A 21,800-nucleotide genomic window follows, 5' to 3' on the forward strand; every position below is an offset into this window, starting at 1 on the left:
CAGCAGGGACACAGATGAATAGCGTGACTGCAGGGACTTATCCCTTGCACACTTCCCGTGAGACTCCCGGTCAGGGCACACATTTTCAGCTGTCCACATCGAGGTATATCAACAACACCTGTTGGCAGCTGAGGGTTTCAGTTAGTCATAATTTATTCCAGGGAAAAGCTGCACGGTCATCAACAGTATTCTGTTCTTTCGAGAACAGTTACTGCCTTCATATATATATATGAAATGCTATTTGAAGGGAAATCAAAGCTTGTATCAACAAGCACCTGGGGGGGCAGGCCACAGGGAAAGAGAGACCTGGGGTTTTGCTTGATGGATGGTGCACTACAGGCAGACTGACACAGCACACATGATCTCACTGTCAATACCCAGCCCAAGCACATACTGGCCTTGCATTTGGGAGGATGACAGTTCAATTCCATATCTGGACATCCTTATTTACGTTTTCCATGGTTTCCCAAAATCTCTTCAGGCAAATGCCGGGATGGGTCATTTGAAAGGGCACAGCCATCTTCCTTCCCCATTCTTCCCATATCTAATGGAAGTTATGACCTTGCTGTTTGGTCCCCTACCCAAAATCAGCCAGCCAGACAAAACACATGGGGTGGGCCAGCAGTATTGTGAGAATCACCCCTGCAGTCCAGGTGGAGAAGGCGCATGACATCCCACCCTAATGTGGATGAGATCAAGACACTAGGTGCTGACTCGTCAGTGGCCGAAAGTAACACACCATCAGGGATGGAGAGGCAATGGGGAGAGCATAATGATTATGCAAGGGATGAAATGCCTGGCCCAGTTGTTTATTTGGCCAGCTGTGGTGAACAAGCTGATGTAGTAACGCAACCCCTTTTGGGATCCTGTATCTTATTCCAGTCTCATCTCCACACAAAATATTGAAATGTACAGGATTATTTCAAAATAATGTTTAGGCAAAGTTACAGTTAAATTTATTGTTCAGATGTACTGATCACAGTAAGGTGCACAGTTTTCATTAGAACAGCATTAATTAAAAGTTATATTTAATTGAATGCTCTACTACAACACTTAATGGGAAAACAGTAAGAGCCATTCAGCATGGTAGGATAAAATGTACCATTATAAAGACCATCATTCCTACTTTACTCTGAGGTATTTTATTTTACATGAAAGCAATTAACTTCAGAGATAATTAACATTGAAATTCATTAGTAACTACATCTTCCATGTCAGATTCTGATTATATGCTTCTTAAGTTCTTTTGTTGTTCTATTTTGTCCAAATCAGATGACACCACTCAGTACTTAATTAAGCCACTAATTAAGATTTTGAATAATTTATTACAATGTAAAATTTTTTCAAGATGGGTGTGGAATTGTAGTGAGGGTATTCCAAATGTAGAATTATAAGCTGGTTCTGCATACTTTTATAATGTAACAATCTCTAACACTTAACATAAATAAAACAACTGTCAACATTCATAGTTTATTCAAAAGAACAAAATCTGATCCAGTGAATTTTGAAAATGATATATAGTGTCTGAGATTAACAAATATCTGCATGCCAGTCTTTAAATAGCCCAACCCACTACAAAGCCACCAGTCTGCTGATAGCATTCATACGCAAACATCTATGGGCAGCAAGTTCTTATAAAATTTATTTGGGAGCCAGTAGTCATGTTAAAATATCCATGAAATCTGGCTTAATTTATTTGATTCAGTCACTTGTAAAAGTCTGTAGGTGTCAAGTAATCACCTAACATTTATATACATTCAAATCTTGGGTATGATAGTGAACTCGCAGTATCTAAGTGTGACTGTGCCATAAGACTTACTTACTGGTTGATTTAATTATGCTGTAGACTGTCTACAAGACAATAATGTGTGCTCTGAGTTATGAAGATATATTGTCTCTGTATCAAATTTCCACTGTGATGTTCAACCAATTGTTTGTCACTGAATCGAGAATGGATTATTATCTGTTGAATATGTGGATGAAGGAATATTTGCAGTTCTCTTTACCTGTAAAAACTGTATGCTGTACAACTGGAACTGGACATCAAAATATCCAAAGAGCAAATGAAGTGGGAGATAAGCAGGTAGTTTTAACTGCTATGTAATGTACATCAATTGGCATTACTCTTTTAAAGTCAGTTTTTGCCATATTATTAAAAAAAATTAAGGTATGTGCAACTGAGTGCATTATATGTAAGGGGAATGGCCTTTCTTAAGACACATTCCTGCAAAGCCTCATGCTCCCATTTTCTCTCAGAATGGTAAATAATAAAGCCAAACAAAATCTGAGAAAAATGGATAGCAATTATGAAAAGTTTCCTTATGTGATGAAGAATGAACTGTGTTTAATGCGCAGTGGAGGCAAGATAAAGAACCGAAGCTAGATTGGAAATCCTACAGCTGTTGTCAGATTAAATGCTCAAAGAACAAAGTAGAAATTAACTTGACTATTACAAAACAATTAAAAAAAAGAGTGACAAATGAGGTTGATTTCCCAGATGATTGATAATGACACATCAAAGTAATTCATTGGCAACTTCAGGGAAGAAGAAATTGATGATGACTTTCATGCAGTGTCAGCAAGCATAGGAACCTATAAATACAGGACACCATTCATGAACTTGACAGGACTGTACACTTAATTTTTTTCTGCTGAAATTTTCAGTGCCTGTCTTACGACAAAATTCTGAAGTTTACTTGGCAGACATTAGCATCCTGTTGTATCATGAAAATTGTTCTGGAGTGTTGCAGCTAAAGACAGTTAACTATTTATTACACCATTAGTGAGCAATAAAAATGTTCACTGAACCACGGAAAAGTTGCATTATACCAATTTAATTCTTACTTTTCAGAGTACCTTGTGTTTCAGTAAAGTGTACAATTAACAATTTGTGGCCTATGTAATTTTAGATAAAGAATATTTTGTCATCATGAGAAACAATTTAAAACTTTCCAAGAACACTGTGCAAATTTTCTAAGATGGGCTTAGGCTTGAAGTAGTTTTGGGAAAATATTTTCCTCATTATTAAACACTCTTTTTGTTGAATAACTGATTATCTAGATTAAAAAAGTGACAACCCCCTTTTATCTGTATGACAAATAACAACACATTGTTGGTAGGAGTCTTACTTTTAAAGACACTGAGGGACACTTCAGTTAAGATTTATATCCAAGTGTATGGGGCTTAAACCCCTTCCAACCTTTCAGATAGGCTTTCCATGTGGATACCCTAAACCATTTCAGGCTATCGTGAGGTGTTCCCTTGTGTAGGCCATTGGTAATTTCTTTACTCATACTTGTTTAATGAAATTGTCATTGATAATATACCAAACTTTATCCTTCCCTTTTTCTATTATTCTAGAGTGTAAATAGTTCATTCCTTAGCATTTATCAGTGTATTATGTAAGTACTGATCAAGCAGCAATTCACAAACATTTTTAGCGTTATACAATTAAGAGGGAAACAGTTTTTTTGAAAATAAAGGCGAGGCTGGTGATTATGCCTGTTAGTAGCCTATGCAAGACCAAATAAAATATATGTGTTTAATGATAATTAACTGTCAATACAGCCTCCAGAATTAGTTTATCACAACTATTTTTCCCTATGTAAATGTATATTTTTGTTTTACCCTTCTTACATACAGGGTGGTCCATTGATAGTGACGGGGCCAAATATCTCATGAAATAAGCATCAAACAAAAAAACTGCAAATAACAAAACTCATCTTGCTTGAAGGGGGAAACCAAATGGCACTATGAGGTTGTCCCACTAGATGGCACTGCCGTATGTCAAACAGATATCAACTGCGTTTTTTAAATAGGAACCCCCCCCCCCCCCCCCATTTTTATTACATATTTGTATAGTATGTAAAGACATAAGACTGTTTTAGTTGGACCACTTTTTTCGCTTTGTGATAGATGGTGCTGTAATAGTCACAAATGTATAAGTACGTGGTATCGTGTAACATTCCGCCAGTGCGGATGGTATTCGCTTTGTGATACATTACCTGTGTTAAAATAGACTGTTTACCAGTTGCGGAAAAGGTCGATATCATGTTGATGTATGGCTGTTGTGATCAAAATGCCCAATGGGCATGTGCTATGTATGCTGTTCAGTATCCTGAACAACATCATCCAAGTGTCCGGACCATTCGGCAGATAGTTATGTTATTTAAGGAAACAGGAAGTGTTCAGCCACATGTGTAAAGTCAACCACGACCTGCAACAAATGATGATGCCCAAGTACTGCCCAAGTAGTAGCAGACAAATTGTACGAGAACTGGGAATCTCAAAAACATTGGTGTTGAGAATGCTACATCAACATCGATTGCACCCGTACCACATTTCTATGCACCAGGAATTGCATGGTGATGACTTTGAATGTCGTGTACAGTTCTGCCATTGGGCACAAGAGAATTTACGGGATGATGACTGATTTTTTGCATGCGTTCTATTTAGCAACGAAGCGTTATTCACCAACAGCGGTAACATAGACTGGCATACGGTAATATGCACTATTGGGCAATGCAAAAGGCACAACGGCTGCGACAAGTGGAACATCAGTGACCTTGGCAGGTTAATGTATGGTGCAGGGTTAATGTATGGTGCGGCATTATGGGAGTAAGGATAATTGGCCCCCATTTTATCGATGGCAATCTAAATGGTGCAATGTATGCTGATTTCCTACATAATGTTCTACCAATGTTACTACAAGATGTTTCATTGCATGAGAGAATGGTGATGTACTTCCAACATGATGGATGTCCGGCACGTAGCTCGCATGCGGTTGAAGCGGTATTGAATAGCATATTTCATGACAGGTGGATTGGTCGTCAAAGCACCATACCATGGCACGCACCTTCACCGGATCTGATGTCCCCAGATTTATTTCTGTGGGGAAAGTTGAAGGATATTTGCTATCGTGATCCACCGACAATGCCTGAAAGCATGCGTTGGCGCATTGTCAATGCATGTGTGAACATTACGGGAGGCGAACTACTCGCTGTTGAGAGGAATGTCGTTACATGTATTGCCAAATGCATTGAGGTTAATGGACATCATTTTGAGCATTTATTGCATTAATGTGGTATTTACAGGTAATCATGTTGTAACAGCATGCGTTCTCAGAAATGAGAAGTTATACATATCACATTGGATCTACCAAAATAAAATGTTCAAACATACCTACGTTTTGTATTTTAATTTAAAAAACCTACCTGTTACCAACTGTTCATCTAAAATTGTGAGTCATTTGTTTGTGACTATTACAGCGCCATCTGTCACAAAGCAAAAAAATTGGTACAACTAAAACATTCATATTTCTTTACATACTACTCAAATATGTAATAAAAAATGGGGGTTCCTATTTTAAAAAAAGTGCAGTTGATATCCATTTTACCTGTGGCAGCGCCATCTAGCGGGCGAACCATAGCGCCATCTGGTTTCCCCCTTCAAGCTAGACAAGTTTCGTTCTTTGTAGTTTTTTCGTTTGATGCTTATTTCATGAGATATTTGGCCCGGTCACGAACAATGGACCACCCTGTATAGGAGCCACCTGCACATTTTTTCAATTGCTTGGGAATACCCATTGGATGAAAGTTTCATGATAAATGCAAGCTAAGTAAGGGGCAATTTCACAGAGGACTCTCCACAAAACTGGATTTTCATTCCATCCAGACATAGTGACTTATTTGTTTTCAACTTTTTCAGCTGCCTATGTCTCTGTTCTCCATGCAGGAGGCTGTGTGATGTCAGATGGTTGTATGTTTGTATGATACTCCTGCATGAATGATTTATTAAACGCAAAATTTAAAACTTCTGCTATCCTGTTACAGTCTCCTATCAGTAAGTGACTGAATAGAAGACTTTGACCCTCATAATGATTTTATGTAGAACCAGAGTGTGTTGGGTTCTTGGCAAGATCTTCTGGTGCAGTATGACAGTGAAAATTGTTGTATGCTTCATGCATTCAATCTTTTTACAGGTGTATGAATCTCTAATAAGATTTGCCAGTCATACTTTGTGCATTCTTTTTTAAAATGAGAGAGCAACAGTCTCTGCTTCATCAACATTTGCTGAATTTTGTTGTTAAATGGCAGTGGGATTTTTTCCATTCTTAATCCACTTACTTGGCACATACTTCTCCAGAGCGCAATTTACAGTCCATTCAAATTGTGCCCATAATTCCTCTATGTCCATCAGCTTGGAGCTAAATTAAGTCCATTCATTGTGTAAGTGGGATTCTAGCAACTGTTTATCTGCTCTTCCTATCAAAAATATTCTCGTAGCTTTCTAGACAGATTTGTTGACATCAGTAACCACCATCACTATGATATGATCACTAATCCTGTCTCTGTACTGACACCATCAATAAGGTCATGCCTATTTGTAGCTAGAATGAATAAAAATCAAGTATTTTCATTACTCGTGGGCTGCTGAACTAGCTGCTCAGAAGATGTGTTCAAAGTACTTCACAGGATTGCCTGTGTGTTCTACCTGCAATGAATCCTATACGTCCCGGTCTTACTTGGTAGGTTAAAAGTCGCCTCCAAGTAATACTGCATTATCTGAGTATTCCCATGTTACTGAGTACAGACTTTCCATGAATTATTCTAAAACTGAATTGGGTGGCTGGTAAAAACATCTGATAATTAATTTGAACACTGTCTTTTCAATATACATTCCATACATCAATACTTCCTTTGATTTCAGCCAGCTCTCAGTTCCAAGAATAATTTGAGTATGACAACTTTCCTGGAGGGCAGTAAATTCAGGAACTTGGTTACAAATGCTTTGGTAATTTACAGTTAAAATTTTGACAGTTGAAATGCCTTTACTTTGTACACAGTGTGTGCTTTGCTCTCCAGCTCTTGCCACCAGTGCTCAATGAGAGGTGGTCACTGACTTGCACGGCAGTGATCACTTCCCAATCTGGATTCACCTGCCAGATGGTGGGCCCCAAAAGGAGACCACCACGATGGATGCTCAATGGGGTCAACTGGACACTTTATAGCCAGTTGGCCCAGTTCGAACACTGTGTGAATGTTGAAGTGTGGGTGGATCATATTACCAAAATGGTCCACCACACCACTGTAGCATCCATTCCACAGTCCACAGGCCACCGGAAGAGGCAGCCTCTCCCTTGGTGGAGTGCCGAATGCTGCTCTGCAATCAGGACCAGGCGTGCGGCTCTGCATCGGTTCCTGTGTCGGCCAACTGCTGATAATCTTGCAGCCTTTAGGGTGGCGAGGGCAGAATGTTGCCACATTATTCGAGAGAGCAAGAAGAGGCCGTGGCAACAGTTCCTGAACACCATTAATCATTCCATCAAAAGTTTCATTGTGTAGGAGACCATCAGGAGAATTTCTGGGAGAGGAGGGAGGTGCCACATGGCTTCTGTAATGAATAACGGCACTCTCCACATGGATCCGCAAGACATTTTCCACACTATGGCAGCGTATTTTGCCATCGTTACTGCAACAACCACTCAGGATCCAGGTTTCCATCGCCATAGAGTGGTTGCTGAGAGGTTTAGTCTGGACTTTCAGTCCATGTCTAATGAAGTTTACAACTGCTCATTTTCTATGTGCGAACTGGAATCTGCATTGTCCGCAGCTCGTGACAAATCCCCTGGTCATGACAGGATCCATTACAGTATGCTACAGCACCTCACAAGGCGCTACAAAGAAATCCTCCTCACACTTTTTAATGGCATTTGGGCGTCAGGTCGCTTTCCTGACTCGTGGCATGAGGCAGTTTTAATTCCCTTTTTAAAACCTGGGAAAGACCACACGAGCCCAAGTAGTTACCGTAGTGTTGCCCTCATTAGTTGCATGGAAAAGACCTGGGAGCAGATGGTCGACCGCCACCTTGTCTGGATGTTAGAATCCCAGCAACTCCTTAGTCACTTTCAGTGCCGGTTCAGGAGGTTTTGTTCCACCTTCGATAACCTTGGCCTCCTAGAGGTGGCTATACAACAAGCTTTCCTACACTGTCATCACCTTCTAGGTGTATTTTTTGACATCGAGAAGGCCTACGATACCATTTGGAGGTGTCTCATCCTGGAACATATTCACGAATGGGGTTTTCGTGGTTGTCTTCCTCTTTTTATTCAGTCTCTTCTCTCGCCATGATATTTTAGATACTGAAATGGTGACATCCTGTCTGACCTCTTTGAGCAGGAGAACAGTGTCTCTCAGGGTAGTGTTTTAAGTGTGACTGTCTTTGCCATTGCTATCAATAGCATTACCTCTATAGTGAAAAGTCCTGTCCAGTGTTCCTTGTTTGTGGAGGATTTCTCTTTATTTTGCTCTTCTTCAAGCCTTGCAACGAGAACGTGTCAGTTGCAAAAATGGTTCAAATGGCTCTGAGCACTATGGGACTTAACATCTATGGTCATCAGTCCCCTAGAACTTAGAACTACTTAAACCTAACTAACATAAGGACATCACACACATCCATGCCCAATGCAGGATTCAAACCTGCGACTGTAGCGGTCACGAGGTTCCAGACTGAAGCACCTAGAACCGCACGGCCACACAGGCTGGCACGTCAGTTGCAACTTACTCTTAGCCATTTGGCTGACTGGAGGCAGAAGAGTGGTTTTGAGTTTTCCACCGAGAAGTCCGTTTGTGTTCTTTTTCACCGTTCTCGTTCGAATTTAACCTTTCCTGAGTTGAGGACAAGGGACACTGTCCTTAATTTTAAAGACACGCTGAGATTTCTGGGGCTCATTTTTGACTCAAAGCTTACATGGTTACCTCATCTTAAAGACCTGAAATGACGATCACTTAAGGCTTTAAGTATTTTAAAATGTCTTAGCCATCGTACATGGAGAGCCGACAGGACTTGTCCGCTCCAGTTTTACAGGGCATTTGTGTGATCTCAGCTCAATTATGGGTGCACGGTGTATGGGTCTGCGAGGCCTTCTTACTTAAAGATGTTGGACATTGTGCACCATGAAGGGCTTCGGTTGGCCACTGGGGCATTCAGAACTAGCCCCATACCAAGCCTCTGTGCAGAGGCTGGTGAATCGCCATTTCATATGCGGTGGCAGCTACTTACAGTGCGCCAGGCATATAAAACTTTGTGCACACCATACACACCTGCATACCATACCGTTGCTCAGCCTCCTCTGCAACGGCTATTTCGTAACCGGCAACAAGCGATGCAGCCCTATGGGATTCGCGCACAGGATTGCCTCTCTGTGATGGATATGGCTGATCTTCATGTTTTCTGTTGCGGTTGGAGCAGATTTCCACCTAGGCTCCTCCGGAGGCCCAGACTTATTTTAGATTTGACTAATTTTAAGAGAGATAGTACACCAGATTTTACATTCCAGTCTCTGTTTTTTAACATTTTAGATGTGCATCAAGGTTTTACCGTCATTTACACTGATGGCTCCAAACACGAGAATTTCCTTGGCTGTTCTGTAGTGTTCCTGATCATGTTACCTGGATTCACCTCCCTGATGCATATACCATTGTCTCAGTGGAGCTCCACATGTTTTTGAAGGCACTGGAGCGAATGAATCGTGTTTGGGGCAATCAATTTCTCCTCTGCTCCGATTCTCTTAGTGCCTTACAATCATTTCAGAATCTGTACCCAACTGAGGACTTGGTCCAGCTGATATATGACCAACTGTACTTGCTCCAACGGTGGGGTAAGGAGGTGTCCTTCTGCTGGATGCCTGGTCATGTAGGAATATGTGGCAATGAACAGGCCGATCGGGCTGCCAAGGAGGCCTGTAGAGAGCAGGATGTGGTCCAGTGTCCTATTCCCTTGCAGTCTGTCATCTCTGCACTCCACAAGAAGTGCATGCAGTTGTGGGAGGAAGAATGGCTGGCAGTGATGGCCAATAAACTGTGGTTGGTGAAGTTAACAACTTGCCTGTTGCGTTCCTCCTGCCAGTTGCTCAGGTTGGAAGAAGGGACCCTCACACATCTTCAGATTGGGCACTGTCCTCTCACACATAGCTTTCTATTACGGCAGGAGGATCCCCAGTTTTGTGATGCTTGTGGTGTGCACATCTCTGTCCGCCACATTTTAACAGACTGCATTTTATACGGTGATGCAAGGGCAGAAGCACAAGTTGATGGGGATCTGCCCTGTGTTTTAGCTAATGAGACGTGTGTGTCTAGACTTTTAAAGTTTTTTGATGTGTCTGGACTCTGGCCTAAACTTTTAGGCTGGAAGTTTTAATGTATTGCAAAGTGACTGGCTCCTCCCTTTTTTCCTTGTGGTCAGCCAGCCACTTCCATCTGCTATATTGTTTTAGCTCCCTCTTCCATTTTCTTCCTGTGTTGTCCATGTCTTATTGCTGGCGGCATGCTTCGTCCCACGCTTTGGCGTGGGTGGGCACATATTTTTCCAAGCTTGTTACCTGTGTTTTATGTTCTCTTTTATCTTACTGTTCTGAGTCTTTTCCTGACACCTGTCTCAATCTGTTACTGAGTGGGCACTGAAGACCTTGCCGTCGTGCGCCCATACAACCCTCTCCATCCATCCATCCTGCACTTGCTGTTGCGTATTGACTGGTGAGCATTTGTCTGAGAGTGTCAAACTACTGCCTAACCTATAACAATGCCATGTGGACTCCACAAGTACACTGCTACCTGAATAACTACTTCCTTTGTATACTGCACCCCTGATCTATCAAGGGGAGCTCTACAATTCCTGTTTCCCATAAAGCAGGTCCAGAAATCTGCAGCCAAGACCACCACAGAATCAATAGAGTCTTTAGTTGAGACCATTCGCTTGGCTGCAAACCAAAGGACCCCAATCAATTCTGGAGTGATGCTGCAAATTGTGAGCTCTGGCCAGCAGTCTTCATCACTTTTTCCAGCTGAGGATGGCTTCAGAACACTAGTGACAGATGACATTGGTGCTGATGTGAGCCACAACTTGCCAATGAGTGCACCTTGCACACTTGATATCTGCGGACACATTTCAGATGATGTCTCCCTGGCACACATACCAATCGCACATTGAGATTCTTCCCAGCCCTGGATGCTACTTCCCTAAGGGGCTCCATATTGCACCTAACTTTTGTCCATTATTCTTTCATTTACACTACAGCCTTCTTCATTCTTCTGTCAATGATGTTTTTGTCATGGATCCAATTATGGCCTGGGAATCTGCGGCACCTTCAGTTTTGTATTTTATAGCCACGCCGTTGTAAATCTGTGCTTCCTGCATTTGCAATTCTTCCAGATACCTGTGTGTGTGTGTGTTTTTTTTATATTCAGTATGCAAGCAACATTGATATATGGTGTGCCCATGTTCCCTGATCAATTCTAAGAACGTGTCTGAAGAATGTAATCCTTTACTTGATTATGTCTGAGATCCTCTTTACCTCTGTATATAGTTTTTTGTTTGCTCTTATTTTATATTGACAATCTCCTGTTTGAGCACCCAATACCCTCCTGATAATCCATTCCACAAGTTCAAAATTCTTAAGTTACCCTGTTCTCACAGGGTTCAAACTCTCAGTTATGTATAAAGTTTTGAAGACTGATTGCTGTCTGATAATGCCTTCATTTGGTGTTGATATAAAGATTATTCTTATTGTAGATGTTCATAGTGGATTTGCATGGTAAATTCGTCTTTTTTAGTTATTCTTCCATACATTCAACTTCTTCAATCCAGTTTCTATTGTCAAATTTATAATATTTAGTTTGTCTGCTGGTTTTGCTTTTTATTATCTTATTTCTGATTTGTGCTTCAGATTTTAGTATTGGTTAGTCAATAAAAATAATGTTTAATATGCTGCAAAAGTGTGAATAACAAGTTAAACATAAATTTTCAAAAGTAAAACCATTGTATAAAAAGGGCATTATACATGAAGTGGGAAACTATAGACCAATAGCTTTATTATCGGTATTTTCAAAAGTAATAGAGACAGTCATGAAAAACAGAATTACAAATTACCTCGAGAAATTCAATCTATTGTCTGTAAACCAACATGGCTTTCGCAAAGGAATGAGTACAGAGTCAGCCAACACCCAATTCATTGAAAATATTGTAACGGGGCTAGATAAGAACAACAGTACAATAGGAATTAATTTGGACCTCTCAAAGGCATTTGATACTGTCCAACATGATATCCTGCTAGACAAATTAGAATATGTCAGTATACGAGGAGTAGCTAAAAAGTGGTTTCAGTCATATCTCCATAATAGGAAACAGATAGTAGAAATAGCAACAACAAACAGTAAAAACCAAAGTATTGTTTACAGATCGGATATTCAGACTGTGCCAGTTGGTGTACCGCAGGAGAGTGTTCTAGGACCTCTCCTATTTCTTCTTTACATAAATGATATCAAGATTCCACTAAATGGTACTCATATAACCCTGTTTGGGGATGACACAAACATTGTAGTAACTGACATAAACCGGGTATTGCCAACATCTGCAACCAGTTATAGAATATTTGCAAAATTGGTTTGAAGTGAACAAATTAACCATAAATATCTCTAGGAAGTCTGCTTGTGTCTGTGTATGTGCGGATGGATATATGTGTGTGTGTGTGTGTGTGTGTGCGAGTGTACACCTGTCCTTTTTTTCCCTAAGGGAAGTCTTTCTGCTCTCGGGATTGGAATGACTCCTTACCCTCTCCCTTAAAACCCACATCCTTTCGTCTTTCCCTCTCCTTCCTGAAGAAGCAACCATCGGTTGCGAAAGCTAGTAACTCTGTGTGTGTTATATATATATATATATATATATATATATATATATATATATATATATATAATAGAAAGAAACTTCCACATGGGAAAAATATATTAAAAACAAAGATTCCAAGACTTACCAAGCGGGAAAGCGCCAGCAGACAGGCACATGAACAAAACACACAAACACACACACAGAATTGCTAGCTTTCGCAACGATGGTTGCTTCTTCAGGAAGGAGAGGGAAAGACGAAAGGATGTGGGTTCTAAGGGAGAGGGTAAGGAGTCATTCCAATCCCGGGAGCGGAAAGACTTCCCTTAGGAAGTCTGCTTGTGTCTGTGTATGTGCGGATGGATATATGTGTGTGTGTGTGTGTGTGTGTGTGTGTGTGTGTGTGCGCGCGAGTGTACACCTGTCCTTTTTTTCCCTAAGGGAAGTCTTTCCGCTCCCGGGATTGGAATGACTCCTTACCCTCTCCCTTAAAACCCACATCCTTTCATCTTTCCCTCTCCTTCCTGAAGAAGCAACCATCGGTTGCGAAAGCTAGTAACTCTGTGTGTGTTATATATATAGAAAGAAACTTCCACATGGGAAAAATATATTAAAAACAAAGATTCCAAGACTTACCAAGCGGGAAAGCGCCGGCAGACAGGCAGATGAACAAAACACACAAACACACACACAGAATTACGAGCTTTCGCAACTGGCAGTTTCTTCGCCAGGAAAGAGGGAAGGAGAGGGAAAAATGAAAGGATGTGGGTTTTAAGGGAGAGGGTAAGGAGTCATTCCAATCCCGGGAGCGGAAAGACTTCCCTTAGGGGAAAAAAAGGACAGGTGTACACTCGCACACACACACACACACACACACATCTCCATCCGCACATACACAGACACAAGCAGACATATTTAAAGGCAAAGAGTAAGGGCAGATGAAGATGGATATGTGTGTGTGTGTGTGTGTGTGTGTGTGTGTGTGCGAGTGTACATCTGTCCTTTTTTCCCCCTAAGGGAAGTCTTTCCGCTCCCGGGATTGGAATGACTCCTTGCCCTCTCCCTTAGAACCCACATCCTTTCGTCTTTCCCTCTCCTTCCTGAAGAAGCAACCATCGGTTGCGAAAGCTAGCAATTCTGTGTGTGTGTTTGTGTGTTTTGTTCATGTGCCTGTCTGCCGGCGCTTTCCCGCTTGGTAAGTCTTGGAATCTTTGTTTTTAATACGTATTTTTTGACGAAATCCATGCAATGTACTCTGTCTCTGGATGAATAAACTACTACTACTACTACTACTACTACTAGTTCTGCTTAGTATTCATTAAACGAATATTAAGTTTATTCCCAATTGACCACTTACAGCGGAATAGATCTGTACATTAAATATACAATAAACAGTAACTTTACAGTAAATTTTTTACAATTTAATTCCTTTTCTTTTAGGAATTTTCTTATATACTAATGTCAATGATTATTTCAAAATATTCTGTTGTCTTATATAATAGGTGTTTGAGTAACCAGTCATAAATCTTACGTTTGAAAATATTACTGGTCAGTGACTGAGCAGATGCTGAAAGTTTATTGAAGAGTTTTAAACTCATTATTTTGTGTGAGTTTTCAGTCTTTATGAGTCTGTGTCTTGGTATGTCGAAGTCCAGTTTGCCTCTGGTGTTGTGGGGATGTATGGTCTCTCTGGTCTCGAACTCCTTTAAGCTGCTTTTGACATAAAGCAGTGCTGTGTAGATGTATAGATTCACAACAGTTAATATCATGTGCTTGATAAAGAGGGGGCGGCAGTGTTCCTCGGGCTTAACTTTGCTCATTATTCTGATTACTTTTTTTTAATTTTCAGAATTTCACTGACAAAGCAAGAATGTCCCCATAACAATATGTCATAGGAAATGTGTGATTGAAAGAGGCCAAAATATACCACCTTTAGATACTCATCAGTGACTACATCTGTCAGTCTGTTGCTATTCTCTTGCAGATATGGCTTATGTGTTCCTCCCAGTTTAATTTTGGATAAATGTGGAATCCTAACAGTTTTACTGATTTGCTTTCAACGGCTGTAGTTAAGCCCAAAATTAGTTATTATGTTTTATCAGGATTACATAGTAGTTCATCAGAAGAAAACCAATTCATTACTAGTTCTAGTTTTTCCTGGGTTGCCTGATGCAATTCAGTTGTGTCATGGTGTGTATTGAGCAATGTTGTGTCATCTGCATAACACACAATTGAATTTGCTCCTACATGGTAAGTTAAGTCATTAACTGCAATGATGAACAGAAAAGGACCTAGGACTGAGCCCTGAGGCACTTCCTTCAGTGAGGAGCATCTATTTTTAATTGATACAAACTGTCTCCTGTTACTTAAATATGATTCAATTACATCTAAAGATGGTTTGTGTATGCCATAAAATTCCAGTTTTGAAAGTAGGGTGTTAGATGGTATGCAGTCGAAGACTTTGCTAAGATCACAAAGTACAACTGATACTAGATCCTTATTTTAGAATGCAGCTAACACCTGGTTAACAACTTCTGTGACAGAAGTAGTGGTATTTTTACCATGTTGATATGCAAACTGTCTGTTGGAGAGGAGATCATGCTTTTCAAAATAGTTATTTAGTTGACTGTGCATTAGATATTCAAAAACCTTAGAGAAAATTGGGACAATAGAAACTGGTTGATAGTTTTGGGGCAGCTGCTTATTTCCCTTTTTAAAGACTGGTATCACTTTAGTAGTTTTGAGTGCATCTGGGAAAACTCCAGATTCTAACCACATATTAAAGATGAAAGAAAGAGGTTGACAGATAAGGTGTATTATTTTTTCATTACATAGTTAGAAAACCAGTAACAGTCCATACTTTTGGAGTTGGTGAACCTTGCCACAGCTTTTACAATATCCTCTGGGGTGACCACATTCCAGTGGAAAGTATACCTCCTATGGGGCACAGCACCAAGATGATCTAGTGCACAAGTGCCATTCTGCTTGATTTTGTGTTTCAGCTCACTGACTGAGGTTAGGAAGTAATTATTCTTCTGGGACCAGCATTGCATCTTGTGTATGGGTTTTTGAATTATATTGGTTGATTATATTCCATGCTGCTTTACATTTGTTGGGAGCACTTTCAATGTAATGTTCACATGACTGTTTTTTGGCCAAGGGCAGTTTGTCTTTGTAGATTTTTTTACATTTAAGATAAGCTCTATAAGAATAATGTAGTTCCCTTGTGCTCTATACCAAAATATTTTTAAAATGATCATTCTATCTTTTTTTCTGTAGGTGCACAAAAACTGTTCAGAATCAATATTAAAGAACTTCTTGTCTTTAAAAATATCTTTGATTGATGGCAGCTCCAAAATTAAAAGTAAAAATTTATCCTGGAGACCTTCCAGAACAAAGTCATTACCTTGGCTGGTATCATATAAATCAGCAGACTCATCTTTTGAGAATAAACATGAATCATTTGTTGACAGTTTTCCCATTTGTTCAAATATTGCCATCTCAGCTAAATTCCACAGAAGTTTACTGCAGAGCTGTTATTACTGTTGTCCACTTCTTGGTAAGTAGAAGACATAACAACTGTCTGAAATTTTGCTTACTCTTGTTTCTTATATCAAATATAGACATTCAGTCTGTAATTTTTATTCTAAACTCATTCCAAGGTACAAAATATGAAAGATGAAATTACATGTTAAGTATTGTTTTATTGGAGTAAAGCAACTCATTTAATGTCATCGTTCTCACTGAGTATTTGACGTTGTATCTACTGAAATCTTATCTTTCTCAAGCAGCACAATTCAGAATATAATGTTTACACATCTTCAAAACATGGTCCAGTTGTTACACTGTAGTGACAAAGCTAATTTTTAATTTATTTCTTCCCTTTGAAAGATTATGTTGTTTTCACCACAATCTAGATGACAAAGAGCAAAAAATTTACATATTGCTCTTCCAGTAGTACTAGCCTACATCTTGATACAGGCAGTTGGTGATTATCTGAAAAAAAAAGAAATGGCAGATTTGAAATGAGATTGCTATTTAGTGATTATTAAATAAAAATTGCACACAGAGGAATAAAGAAAAGGAGATACCATGTAAGGGAATAAGACACTAAGTGCAGGAGAAGTGTCAAGGGTTTAACTAAAGTATGGAGTCTGGTTCCATAGAAGAATAATGTGTGATAACAGAAAGAAATTATAGACATTTTACTAAAGTTAACGCTTTTCTTAAGATGTTGATAACTACAGAAATGCTAAATTTTGTGGGTGGGAAAAGGAAATACAGAACTGAATGATTATGTAAACTGAATCCGAGTACAGATCACACAGAAATCAAAGCAAAAGCTTATTGCTGACAATGAAAAATACATTGAAACTGACAGAAAAAATGATTGCAAGAGGCATTTTTGTTGCATAGAGGAAGATCAAATGGACCAATGTGGCAGGTGATAAGAGATTGTTATGGACACACAGAATTGCTATTTCAGTATATTATTTCTCACAAAGGAACATACATCATTGAATATATAACAGATCAAGTCATGGATAGTCAGTATTGTCAGAGTGTCTAATTACAAGTATCAGCCTGCAACATTCTCACTACCATGGTCAACTTCTAGAGGAATGACTATTGAGCAGAACGTGAGATTATGGATCCTTCTAAAGTTCATAATGTTACTGGTGATATCTTCTCATCTCTTCCCTCATAAAGATTTTCTAACCATGTCCTCCTCCACAAATGTTCTGTGTGAAAACCCTTCTCTAAAAGAATGTCACCAAGATCGACTCACCCTGAATTTTCCCTAGGTTGATAAGTACTCTTTCTTCCACGTGTTCCAGAAATTTTTTATCACGTCCTGCTGCCATTCAAACTCATTGGATAAATCATTTCTAACTGGTGGTTCTGGACTTGCTGACAGTATTGTGAATTGATCACCTTTAAGTAAATTTACAGATGTCAGTGGCTCAGATTCCTCTCACCCTCATGTAATTGGTCTTGAATTAATTGCTGCTTCCATGCTGACTGGGATTGTGTTAAAACTTTCTTTAACCAACTGTGACCATTGTGAAAGCTTTCTCAGGCAGCATTTGACATATACTACCATCTGCTCCCTGAATCCTCCCCACCAAGGTGAGCGTTGGGTGATGAATTTCCATGCAATATCTTACTGGGTGTAGTAACTGAACACCTTGCCTGCTGTGAGATTGCCAGAGCTCTGTCAGCTCTGTGTGTGTGTGGAATATAAGGTAGTACTGTTGTCACTATAAATCATGCTGAGCACTCCTTGTTTTGCAACAAACTTTTGTAGGGCTTGAAGCAATCTCTCAGGTGACATATCTGAGCAAAGTTACAGGACAGGGCACATGTTGTAGTGCACATCAATAAAGCAATATATGCTTTCTTCATTAAATGTCCTTGTCCAATATATAATGGGCCAGCGAAGTCAATGCCTGTGACTGAAAATGGTTTCAGTTGTGAGACTTATTCAGCTGGTAATGAGCCTTTGTTTATTGAGCAGAGCAAGCATTTGCCATTTGCTAGGTAGCCAGTGGGACAGAACTCGTTTAATGGCCCGCTGAGCTTGAAGAATCCAGAATTCTGCTCTCAGTTCAAGTAACATTATTTTTACTCTGAGCTGATGTTGGCATATGCAAGTTGGCTAGATCAGTAAGAGATCAGTAAGTGTGTGAAATGCTGGTCTCTAAATAATTATGTCAACTGCGGATCTCCTCTGAGACAAATCAAACCATTGTCCAAGAACAGGTTGAAACAAGCTAACTTAGAATTTTGTGTCAGAAGTGTGTTGTTGTACAGAGTATACAGTTCAGCTGCAAAATGTGTGGTAATTACTATATCATGTATCTGTTAAAATAGTGAATGTGGTTTTTATGATGAAGCCTTGGCCTGTTAATTCTTTTTGGGAGGGAATGTCTGTATAAATTATGGCCACTGTATTTGCTTCTTTGCTAACCAAGCAAGTCCATGGTACTATATAGTAGGATACTGAAGTTAGTCTGCTGTAGCACCTCTGGATATCAGATCATCTGGATTTTCCTCACCACGGTAGTGTCTGTGCTGTGATTGATTTGTTAGTCTTTGTATTTCTATAACATTGTTTGCCACAAAACTCTTCCATTGATTAGGATCACTTTGTGTCCATCCTAAGGCTACAGCTGAATCAGTTCACAGTGTTGCACAGCTTGTCATAGCTCGTTGCCTTACAGGAATAAAAAAGTAGTCTTGACCCAATAGTGTTGCTAGAAGTTCCATTCTATTGGTGGGTACTGGTCTGTTTTTGCTGCAAACTAAGTGAACTGATGTCATGCTTGAAGTGGTGCATTGTACATAAAGGAGTGCTACATAGTCCTTTTCTGGTGTGTTGGAAAATACATGGGTTTCTGATTCAGTATCTTCAGAAACACCAATCCTTCAGGGCATTTGTATGTACAAACATGATAACAAAGTTCATACCCACATTTGCGAGCATTTGTCAAGATCAAGAGTTAAGAGCTCATTACACTCAGATCCTCGCGAACATATTTCCTGGAAAATAATTTTTGCAGTGAGGGATGTAGGTGACGACAGATCAAGTGGGGGCCATAGAATCTGATAGTGCTTCAAAGTACTCCTCACTTAGTGGCAGGATGTTCTGTGATATTGTCAATATTATGCTGTGAACATCATTGAGTGTGTCAGTCCATATGTTGCAGTTTACTCCTAGTACTATTGTATCTGTAATGTGTACAACACCTACTGACTGCCATATTTCAATTAGTTGGCTTGAATTTGTGACCTACTTCATCACTGTTAGGATGATGTGTCCTATGAGTGTTATGTTAATAATGATGTTGTCATCTTGAGCACTAGCTACAATATCACCCATATACATGTTATCTTGAACTAGTGAAGCAGATCGAGGAAAATTCATTTTACACATCGTAGGGAGTTATTTCAACATGGCTGCAAGAAGAAATATGCTGCAAGTTAGAGTGAAAGGTAGTCGGTTGAACCAGTATGTTCTCTTTTAGACAGTTCTAAAGTAGTGTTCTTCTTGATCCATGATTACTTTGTACCAAGAAAAACTAATGAGATATTTCTTTCCTGTGAGGAACTAACTGTAGAAATGTTAGTTTGATATCAGCAATTAAGGCTACTGGATATATCTGGAATACTGACAGAATGTCAGGGAGTAAATTAGGACCCATTTCTAAGGAGCAATTCATTGAATGTATACTCATCTTGTGAGATGATCCACTGAATGCAATTCCCATTTGATGACACCTAACTTTTATTTATTTATTTTGTTATTGCATGATGTGCCAGATAAAATTAGTTAAGCAATGCTTGTCCATAAAGAATGAGATGCATGTGCCTCTTTTTGACATGGTCTATCATTTGCAGCTTGTAAAATGTGTTTATGATTTCTATGTTTCATAAATTTCTTCTCCAGTGAAATAAATCTTTTCTCTGCTTGCTGAATATTATTAGGCGCCACAGCATTGGATTTTTTTGGGAAAAGGAACAACTTTTCTTTTGTCTTTGATGCAATAGGATTTTGAGAAGTCTTGCAGTAAGATTAAGGTTTCTTGTTTGATCCTCAGCGATCCCCATGTATTTGAAATTCCAGAAATGTCATAGGATATCACCTGTTAGCATCACTGTTTCTAAACTGAGGTACTTTGCTGTCACAAGGTTTGTCATTATGCTTGATGTGCTCCCACTAAGAATCAAACCTAGAGTGGAAGGTACCAGCACAATGGATGACATTAATCAAATCAGAGGGAAATCTTTAACAATTTTCCAATAGTAATCTGCTCTGATAAAGATTTTGGAGGGATGATCTTTTGTGTCATCAAGATCTTTTGTCATCCTTTGCGTCCACTCTCTGAAGTCCCCCGGATCACCCTAGTTTTCTTATGTCGGAAGGTGCAGTTGGTGTACAGCAAATGAGCATGTATTTACAAATGCAGTCACTGACATGGAATTTGTCCAGATCTCCTTTAGAGTGAATTCTGCAACTTTGATCTGTTGAAGTAGCAGGTGGGTGACAGATAGGTCATCATGTTCTACTGTTCCTAAATCCTGCTTATCAGTGAGGAACTTGGATGTGAAGCATGACTGACTACTGCTATCCAGGTTACAGTGAGTAAGTCTGCTTAATCTTCCAGATCTGCTGACACAAACTCAGAACATTTCTGAAGATAAGTAAAATCTACAGAACTTGGATCAGTAGCTATGTTAGTACAGACAGCTTTGTGTTGATGTTTTGTGCACCTAGAACATGAGACTTTGCCCTTATTACTGCAAATTTTAGCATTATGACCTCAGTTTATGCATATAAAGTAATGATTATCTTATTTTAATTTATTGACATGCTGTTGGCTGTCAGTTATGCTATATTGCAATCTTGACCCCGTGAGTGCGGAAATCCTTGCTGAATTTTTGGAGTGATAACTTTACCTTATGGCATGAAGTCTTCTCCTATGGTACGCAGTGTGTGAATATGATGATTGCACTACAGGAATGTACTGTTCAGTGTTTCATGTGTTGCTGACTGTACAGAGTTTAGCACATCCAGATAATCAAGGTGTACCCTTATGAAGTGATTGGTGTCTCCATACTGATTCAGAAAAATTTTCTTTGTTTCCTCGTATGTGTTATAGGTATTCCATCTATCAACAAATTTGGTTCACCTCACAGATGCCGTCAATAGCATGTTTGTTTACTGTAGAAAGCTTTGGGTCTTTATCAACAGCTGTTTCAAATTGTTTGCTGAAGTGGTACCAAATTTCAACATGTCCACAAAATGGCTCGAGCTTAATGGCTGGCAGCTTGACAGAGTGCACTACAGTGGGGTGGTGTGAATGGACCTAAAGTAGGTCACTTGATGTTCATCTGTGATGTTAAGGCTGAAAGCTTGTAATCAATTGCTTTTGTAGCAGTCTCTATATTGCACTCAGCATGTCTGTGCGATATTCATTGTCACAGAAAAAATTGTGAATAATGTCATCCAATGAAACAAGCTTCTCTAAAGTATTTAGTCGACATTTGCTGTGGTCTTCAAGATTATCAAATAGGCTTTCTGTAGTAAGTCTGTCAACAACAATCCCAGACTTCATAGCATTAGTCCACTCCGTAGCTTT

General features: G+C 39.5%; 1 protein-coding gene across 5 annotated transcripts in view; it reads left to right on the forward strand.

Moving 5' to 3' along the window:
- The window catches only part of LOC126281423 (ATP-dependent zinc metalloprotease YME1L-like), a 252,411-nt gene that overhangs the window by 34,744 nt on the left and 195,867 nt on the right, over nucleotides 1–21,800 (forward strand). For 4 of the 5 annotated variants that reach the window (XM_049980379.1, XM_049980388.1, XM_049980395.1 and 1 more), the window contains one exon: nucleotides 15,937–16,216. The exons of the other annotated variant lie outside the window; for it this stretch is intronic. In XM_049980379.1, coding sequence (XP_049836336.1) covers nucleotides 15,937–16,216 — 280 coding nt within the window. The remainder of the gene's footprint in view (nucleotides 1–15,936; nucleotides 16,217–21,800) is intronic. 5 annotated transcript variants of the gene reach the window in all.

The sequence above is a fragment of the Schistocerca gregaria genome, chromosome 1, assembly GCF_023897955.1.
Source record: "Schistocerca gregaria isolate iqSchGreg1 chromosome 1, iqSchGreg1.2, whole genome shotgun sequence".
Classification (NCBI taxonomy): domain Eukaryota; kingdom Metazoa; phylum Arthropoda; class Insecta; order Orthoptera; family Acrididae; genus Schistocerca; species Schistocerca gregaria.